This window comes from Euprymna scolopes, chromosome 7 (genome assembly GCF_053919585.1).
Source record: "Euprymna scolopes isolate OS-2025 chromosome 7, ASM5391958v1, whole genome shotgun sequence".
Classification (NCBI taxonomy): domain Eukaryota; kingdom Metazoa; phylum Mollusca; class Cephalopoda; order Sepiida; family Sepiolidae; genus Euprymna; species Euprymna scolopes.
In genome coordinates this window covers 149130417-149139954 of record NC_136488.1, presented here as the reverse complement: position 1 = coordinate 149139954, position 9538 = coordinate 149130417, and the positions used below count along the sequence as shown (strand labels likewise).

Below are 9538 nucleotides of genomic sequence, written 5' to 3'. Positions count from 1 at the left end.
ACTTTGGTGAGTAAATTAATGATTTACTTTTTAATAGACATTTCAAAATGGGAGGCGTGAATTATTCGACCCCCCTGGGGGGGGGGGGGCGTGAATTAAATAAAAACGTTTGTCTAAAATATTATATTCGGTTTCTTAGAAAGAGCATAAAATTTCACATCGACCCTGAAAATATCGTAAAAATAGAATCAAAGAAAAATTGTCATAGATTTTTTTAAAGTTTAAAAATTGAAAAATATTGAGTTCGTAAAATTCATTACTGTTTTTTAAAAAAAAATTTTTTAATATTTCTATTACTTTTAAAGCAACTTTAATAGTTTATTTTGGAAGTATAATCCATAAAGAAAATAAACAACCCACTTTTAAAAGAGAAATGACGAGTTTTTTATATTTTATTCGCAGTTTCGTGTTAGGGGTGTCAAAAAAATTCATACAAAAATTCTGATACACCTACGACTTTACTCAACAACTTCTGCACAGTTAAGTAGACACATAAGGCGTTTACACCGATTTGCTACCTACACCCAGTAAAATACTTGCAGTATTTTTGTTCTCCTTTTTATCAACGTTTCGTATAATTGGGGAATATGTAGTGACCAGATAAATCAAGTCGCTCGTCACATAAAGAAAACAATCTAAAAAGGCCGGAATCTATTTATTTCAGGAACAATTCGATTTTGTCACCGATCACCCACGCAAATCTGCATCATGTAAAAGACGCGGTTGTAACGCGTCACTTTGACACAAACCCATGATACTATACTTTGATCTCTTCACATATAAAGACAGTAAACAGGTTGGAACGTTCTAGAAACTTAATATAAAAACATAAACACGCCAAAATTAATCAGTCTAGACAGTGTTTCCGTAAGTCACCATTGTCGCCGCCTGTGATGATGCTCATGTCTAACTCCGTCCAAAGTACATTAAACCGCGCCAAGTCCTAGCAACGATTCCGCGATCTCCAGCCATAACCACTGCTCGAAACAATCACCACGTGGAACTCAACTGCTCACACAAAAAAAAAAGCAGCACGGATAAAAGTGCCATAAAAAAAACTGCAAACGAACGAAATATTCTATCTCTTACGAAGTAAGCTTACGCAAGCAACAATGGATGAATATTCTATGCTTACAAACTTTTTCTCCCTAGTATTTCACATTCGTAAAGTTTTCTTTGTTAAATTCCGCCGAAATTAACTTTTTCAATCTCGGGGGAGATTTTTTTCAGTCACTAGAAGCTTCAAGCAACACATTTACAATCATGCAATTGTTTTTTTTTTTTGTTTGTTTGTTTTTTTTTTTTTTTTTTTTTTGCCAGTTGAATGATGTTCCACAATTCTTATCTTATAAAAAAAAATACACATCTCATTGCATTATTAATGCACCCCAATCCTTTAATTTCATCCACATGGGGAGACAGTGCACAATCAAGAATTACTGACTTACATATATAGTGTGAGAACTTCCATAACCAACGCCATTTTGTTTGCCCGCCTAACATGACGGTCTTTCATTGGTTAAATTTGAATGCGTTCCGTGGTTGTTCTTAAGGATGGGTGCGAACAGGTCCATTCCTTAAAACACCTTGTGCCCTTGAAAATTAAGGGCAATGACGATATTGCATCAACTGAGTTTATAGAAGAAGGAGGTCCCTTTTTCTGTCCAACCTGTTCTGTTCCGAATGATGGAACATCACCAATGGTGTGTTGCGATTCTTGTGACAGCTTGTACCTTTTCAGTTGTGTAGGAGTTGATCATCAAGATACCTTAGGGGAGTGGTGTAGTTCTAATTGTAAGGATGAGGCTCCTCAGGTCGGTTCATATAGTGAAAATTAGCTAATGTCTGGATGCATGAAAAGTTGAAGTTTATACTGAAGATTGACAACAGACAATGGCACACATTAATATTAAAAAAATTATTAAATTAAAGTTGTAATTAACTTGTATTGGGAAAAAGTAATGATTATCCATTACTTTTTCCTCTCCTCCTTGGCAGTGTAATATGAAGAAGTTAACTGAATTAAAATTATAATTTTGAATCTCAATTTGAATTTTCAAAAATAATCATATTAGGTTAATAAATTTAACTGAAAAAAAATTGTAATTATAAAATTGTCCAAGTTAAGACCTATGTTTATTGGATTAACTTGTTATTCGTTGTTTATCTAACCGTTTTATTAATTAACTTGTATTGGGGAAAAAAGTAATGTTATCCATTACTTTTTCCTCTTCTCCTTAGCAGTGTGTGAGAAATTCCATAACCAATGCCATTTTGTTTGCCCGCCTAACATGATTTGCTAGACGGTCTTTGATTGGTTCAATTTAAATTTGTATTACATGTGCGTTATTTTTCAGTCTGACAAATGAACACGGATCGGTAAAGACTCACACAGCGGTGCTCTGTTGTAGAGTGCCAGGATTTTACCTTCATTGGACACCATGCAGTGGGTGGACGAAGGACATTTCTCTAAATACAGACAACATAATTGCTGAACTTATTTTACCCAATGAGGATATGCTACAGTGTTCGGCTTGATATATTTGATTATAGGAAATTATTCCTATTTCTTCCAGAGACCATGAGGTCCTAAAATATGCCATATTGGGTGACAAACATTCACGCCGTGTTCACCATGGACATCCGTTTAAGGAAACCCCAAACTAACATTCCCACAGAGGAATCATAACTAAAGGCTCCACTACGTATGGATAGCAAATTCAGCTACTGTTTTTGCAAGGGACTTACTGTGAACCAAAGAACTTTCATTTACTGATACATCTTGAATAAAATTTGAGTTTTAAAAGGTATGGCTTTTGTTTGTGGAATTTCATTTGCTATCTGCAGGGAGGAAATTGGATATGTAAGGAAGAAATTTCTTAGAATAGCACAAAAAAAGTAGTATCAAATATCGTCTTAATAAAAAAATTTTATTGTTCTCAAGTTGTTGCTATTTCCTGATGTTTTATTTTTCCTTTTTGCACAAGAAAAGAGTTTTGACCCATGCTCTCGACTTCGTCATTAATTAAAAAAACTGGTTGATCCCGTTTACTCTACACCTGTGAATGTTTAATTAAACGCCAAACTCTCTAGAGAAGTGCTATCAGCAATGGCAATCGGCGTTTAGAATGGTATCTTATCAATGTTAGAGGAAACTGTCTTTTTTGTGAGCTTATGTTCGTTTTTCATATATTTGTTTTCTATAAAGAACGTTTTTAATTTATTTTCCATTACGATTTTTTTTTCTTTTACTTCTAAAACTTTAATGATCTCTAGGAACAATTCAAATTCGTTCTAGAATCTTACTAAATCAAAATTGAATATATTTCAACTCGAATATTTGAAATTAAAGACTTGACTAAAATATTTCTCTTTAATAAAAAAAATAAATAAAAGTAATTCAATAAATAATCTATACCAGAATTCCCCTCTAGTAGTAAATTAGATTTTAAGTAGTGTTCATTGTGGATTATCCCCCTTTAAGTCATAAATTATCGCCCTTTATCTCTGAGTGATATAAATCATCTCCCTTGTTTTAATTATGTTTATTTTTCGGAATCGGCAAAATAGACATTTCAGTTAATTTGCCAGGGTCAAGAGAAGATACAAAAACAGCAAGATAATTCATTTTCAGATTTTACTAATGAATATGGAAACGTGTCTGCAAATGCACCGATTGTTAAACAAATTTTATTTGATACTGCAAAAGGTTTTGTCTCTTGTACGCTTAGTTTAGCTTTTCATAGAAGATACCATAAAATTTTAAATTTTCTTCGTTAGTGACATGTCCTTTACTATAGAATAAACGGAATTTCGATATCTTAACTCATTGTTTTAAGGGGGGGTAACTATTTTACTGAAATTTCTTGCAATTACTAGGTTTTATTTTAGAAAAATGACTTATCGCATTTTACTTTATTATAAATATTACATTAAAGTAGCTGAAAAAAATTACAATTTAGTAAAATTGATTTACCTCCCTTTAAAATTTTGAACTGCCGAATAAATGAGCATGGGCACTATAGATCGAATATTCAAATTTTATTTTATTTTATTTTTTTTTTTTTTTACTACACATTTATGCAAATGTTCGTATTTATTTAGTGGAACAGAATAAAACAACCCAAACATAGGTAAATAGTGTTGCGGGACTACGGGTGTTGGTGTTAGTCCCGCAAACTCAAAATAAATAAAGTGTGTAATGGCACCCCCTAACAAAAAACTGCGAATAAAATAAAAATAAAAATAATCTCGTAATTTCTCTTTAAAGTGGGTTGTTTATAGAGGCTTGCCTTTTTTCTGTTCTTGGCCTTCGGGCCAGGATCAAAGTGTAGCATCTGTTCTACAGATGCTGCACTTCAGGTAATTTGTACCAGTCAATGGAGGAGAACCCCTCTATACCGAGAATTATTATTTTTGGTAATCAGAGTGCCCCCTTTTTTGCTTACTTTTAGGGGAGCTGGTTTTTACCCCACATTAAAAACGGCCTTGTGCCTAATTTGCTTTGGTGGGAAAACAAATAAATACATTAAAGTGGGGTTATTTTCTTTATGGAATATACTTCCAAAATAAACTATTAAAGTTGTTTAAAGAAAATATTTTTTTTTTATTTAAAAAAAAAATTTAAAAAATTTTTTAAATAAAGTGTTTACAAAGTGCCGGCGAATTATTTTCTATTAGTTCAATTTTTACGATATTTTCAGGGTCAATGTGAAATTTTATGCTCTTTCCAATAAACTGAATATATTTTGGGCCAACTTTTGTTTTTTTGTTAATCCCCCCCATTTTGAAATGTCTATTAGAATTTAAATAATTTACTGTTCCATATCACAAATTGAAGATAAAGATAAAAATATTCTGATTAAAAAAAGTTTGGGAAATTTACCTGTAAAGTCCAAAGTATAAAACTTTAAAACCACTTTTTTTTTCTTTTTTTGTTAAGTGAAAGCTTATGCTTAAATTGTCCAGTAAATATTGGACGCTGATGGCATTTTTTTCTATTTCATTCAATGTTGTTAGATATTTAAAAAATTTACTCAAAGAATTAAAATATATTAAATCAAAAATTCATCTATTTCTTTAAGAGAATAAAATAGGAAATTTGGTCGAGCGAATTTTTTTTAATTCGCCAAAATCCATGAATGAAATGTTCATATTTTTTCAAATATGGTAGCACATACTGACCACTTATATACATAAACATTCATTTTATACAAAACTGAAAATATGCTTATAGTAATAAAAAGAAAAGTTTTTGTTCGTTATTATTACATTAAATGTTTGTTTATTCATATAGTTACTATCGAGATTAATGTGTTTACATTTTTTTAAATAATTATTTGTCACTTCGCTGGTTCCGTATACAAGTCGACAAACTTCCGGTTTTATTAATGGCGGATAACATTTACAGAAAAAAAATTTTCCTGGACCGTTTAAAAATCCTGTTATTTAAAAAATACATGGAATATAATGTATAAATATGGGCAAATTCTTATACATGAAGACTAGAAGCAGACATGGTAATTTTGAACAGGTAAGTGATTTTTTTCGGCAGTTATATTTCGATGAATACAAATTTGATTTTCGTGAAATCTTTAAAGAAAACAAAAAATTGTATATTTTCGATTAAACCTTTTATGATTTTAAAATTTGGTCTTTGCCTATTTTATTGAAATAAAAATTAAGTTTGAAATTACATTTTTATATCGTTATAAGCTTGTGGATATGGCGAGTATTTAATGTTTTCAATGGCGAATTGCCCAAAAATCGATACACCTAGTGTAATGGTGGCAATCAAAGATGATTGACGGATGGATAATTTTTTTTTTTTTTTTTTTTTTTTTTTTAATTGTAAATAAATGAACAGAACAGACAGGATAGTTTTCTTTGTTAACGGTCTCATGTGACTGAGGTAATTGTTTTATGTAATGAAGGAGAGTTCTGCGACTGAGGTATTAAGTTTTTATGTAATGGAGAAAAAAAAAGTTCTGCAACTGAGGTATTAAAAGTTCTATATGCAATGGAGTAGAAAAGTCCTACAAGTGAGGTAATGAAATTGAGAAGAGTGAAGGTTCTCGGTTAGAAATAACCAGTTTTTTGTTTTAAATATAAAAGTCCATCGCTTAAAAAAAAAAAAAAAAAAAAAAAAAAAAATTGATATTTTTTTTTGTAAGTCCATCTCCATGAGGATAATTAATCGTCGGGTATACGTGCGTTTAACGTCCGCGAGGTCGGAGTCGAATGATGTTTACAGCATGCAGACTCCAGGTCGACTGACTACAATAGGATCAGCGCAATCAGACAAGTAACGAATCTAAAATAATTACAAAAATATAAAAATGCTGAAGTTACAATTTTACGAAAATCTTCCATACGTCTGTGGGTAGTAAAAAAAAATATTCAGTATATATCCGACCAAAGTAGAGTTCAAGTATCCTGGGGAGGGGCAGCTGATAAGATGTATTAATATATTTTTAACGATGCAAATTTTAAACGAATTTATTCAAACTTTAGAGATTAGATCACAACCAAACATATTTTGATAAAGTTGATTTTTAATAAATCTGAAATAAGCTATCGGATAATTTAAAAAGATCCTCGTTTTATTTTCTGGATGTTCAAGTTTGATAGTGCATGATTCATTAAGGACATTAGATTTTAGAAATTAAATCAAATATGCCGGTTTTAAAGCGTACAATAGACAAAAGTAATGAAAAATGTATTCAGTCATTTTCGTTTTTTACGTCAAAAGCTCAATGTGAATTTAGTTTCGACATTCAATACCTCCCCAACGGTCAATGAAAGGCCGGTAATAGCAACACCTCGCTGTTTGAGATATTGAATCTAGTTCACAAGCTCAGTGCTGATTGGTGCTAGCAGTCAACTTTTGGGCTTTCATCAATGGCCGTCTCTCGGGTGACTTGAGCACATTAAAGTTTATAAAAAGGTTAAACGTAGAGCTATCACGGCAACGGGGCTCTGACTAAACTCCAAATTTGGGGAAGTTTTACTTTTCATTTCAACTCACCTTTAAAGTTTAGTTTTCGGTTATGCTGAAAACGAATATCATTTAAATTTGGAACCGGCAAATAGTTTGGATATTAAAACTTTGCCAATGTATTAATAAATCAGTGGCGTCGTCATTCCTAACATGGCGAGAAGGAGGGGTTTGTAACGCGCATGCGCCTTAGTACTTTTCATTTGAAAAAAAAAATAAAACTGCTAATGCACTTACTGATCCGCGGTATTTTTCTTTTTTAATCGTATTTAAGTTTTTTTTTTTATTCAGTTGTAAGGTTAAAGAACAGAACAGATACAAAACACCATCCCCTCCCCATATTAAGAATAGCTTTTAAAAAAAATTTCAGCACGGATCATTAAGTGCATGAGTACAAAAAACAAATATTCATGGCCTCCAGTAAAAATTACATTTGATAATGAAGGTCTTAATATCGAGAAAATTACGTCTTCTGGAAATTTAAGTGGGATATTCGTTTCCAGCATCCCCGAAAACCTAAAAAGTCAACTTCAAAATGGTGAATGACGAGGTGGAAGAGTCAAAATACCCAAACTTCTGTTCGGGCAAAACAGAAACCACCCGGGACTTTGACTTCGTTAATTAGAAGTGCAGTAGGATTAGCACCAGACCTTAACTTCATACATGAAGTCTTCCCTTCCAACATTACCGACTAACGGTCTCCGTCCACACATGAATTCATGCTACTACTAAATCACTTCAATCTTATGACGATAACTAAGTTTAAATAGAAAACATTGCCTTCTACAAACAGTTAATAGAAAAGCTTAGTTTAATTCGAAGATCTGAGGGTGTCTTAGATTTTGTAGATATTTAAATCTTCAAGTTTGACGTTTTTAAATTGTTAAACTATAGTAATAGTTCAGATTCAAAACAAAGTTCCTGATGAACCGCCCCCTTAAGACACTTAATCAGATCTCCATTAAGAGCGATTACTACGATATTGTCCCATTGATTATTGTACACGCAATAACCCTTAGCCCCGAGTGGCCTCCGGGCCTTAAGTGGCGACTGCCTAAAAAAAAGGAATAAATAAAATTCATTTGTAACGAAGTTTTATGTACATGTTAAGCTTATAAATTGTGATAGAGGAAAAGGTACTCGTTAACGTTGGGCTTTACAGCAATTCATATATGGATTCCGTTGAAAAGAACATACAGTATAAAGAAAAAGTTTGGATTAGTTAAGACTAAACGATGAGAAAATGGCCTCTGCAAACTTCAATCGATGAGATCGTTGGGGGGGGGGGGCTGAAAATGGAATCGGAGCAATAGCCAGAAATTCGGTTTAATACGATGAATTGAACATTTTGAACAATTCAAGTTCCGGATATATACGAACGGTAAAGTTCATGCGTTTTTACCGAGAAACAAAAAATCCACCAGCAGCGTCTCGACAATTGAAGTTACTTTTAATACAGTTTAGTTTCAGGAAGAGTTTAAGTTTATTCAGTTAAAATAATGCTAGATTTTAAAAAGGTTAACGCCAGAAATGCCCGTAGTCTATCGGCGAGTATCTTAGAAGTTAATGGGGGGACTCAACTAGGAGATATTGGTGCAGGTGAGGTTATTCAATTAAGAGATTTCAGCACATTTATAATAGAGATATTATCGAATGGAAATAGATTAAATGGTTAGGTGCGATATACATTAAGGTGAAAAAATAATTATATATATTGATCCGTTAAAGAACGCGCACAAACGCCATCCATATCGAAGCCATGTCCTTTTAAGGGGGGGTTACACTTTCTTCTGGGTCTTCTTTGGCAAGAGAACGGTCTGGATATTGGGAAGAACACCACCCTGAGCGATGGTCACTTCGGACAACAACCGGTTCAATTCTTCATCATTACGAATAGCCAACTGTATGTGACGTGGAATGATTCTCGATTTCTTGTTGTCTCTGGCAGCATTTCCTGCCAACTCAAGAACCTCAGCGGTCAAATATTCTATTACGGCTGTCATGTAGACCGGTGCTCCGGCACCAACTCTCTGGGCATAGTTGCCTTTCCGCAAAATACGATGGATACGACCAACGGGGAATTGAAGTCCAGCACGAGACGAACGGGTTTTACTCTTTGCCTTAGTTTTTCCACCTGAACCGCGTCCAGACATGATGTTCACCGAGTGCGTGTAAACTGTGATAATTTGTAGACGTTAAGCGATGATATTCTCGAAGTACACAAGACAACATTTATCAATAAAGTATTTAAATACTATCAGTTTATTCATTTCAACCAATCAGAATGCATATCAACCTGATTCTTGTTGGCGTCGACTTGCTTATTTCAGTGTGGTAAATGATAGTTCTGTTATACTGAGTCGTGAGTTCAATCCTCGCAAGTAACTAATGTCTATCTGTTAAAACATAATTTATTTAAATTGCTATTTGTGAAGAGTTTTAGTTATTTGTCCGCAAAATGTTATATGATCGTAAGTAAAATGGAAATTGGCGCATTTGCATTGACGTCAGTTGTATTGACGTCAGTTGTATTGACGTCAG

General features: G+C 33.0%; 1 protein-coding gene across 1 annotated transcript; it reads right to left on the bottom strand.

Annotated features, from left to right (window-relative positions):
- Positions 1 to 7057: 7057 nt before the first annotated feature.
- On the bottom strand, positions 7058 to 9214 carry LOC145280052 (histone H2A-like). Its single transcript, XM_080131733.1, has one exon. The coding sequence runs from the start codon at positions 9148 to 9150 to the stop codon at positions 8776 to 8778; it is 375 nt and encodes a 124-aa protein (XP_079987859.1). The 5' UTR covers positions 9151 to 9214; the 3' UTR covers positions 7058 to 8775.
- Positions 9215 to 9538: the final 324 nt, after the last annotated feature.

Excerpts from the sequence above, each read along its gene's own strand:
- LOC145280052 (XM_080131733.1), bottom strand. The coding sequence starts at position 9,150 with ATGTCTGGACGCGGTTCAGGTGGAAAAACTAAGGCAAAGAGTAAAACC.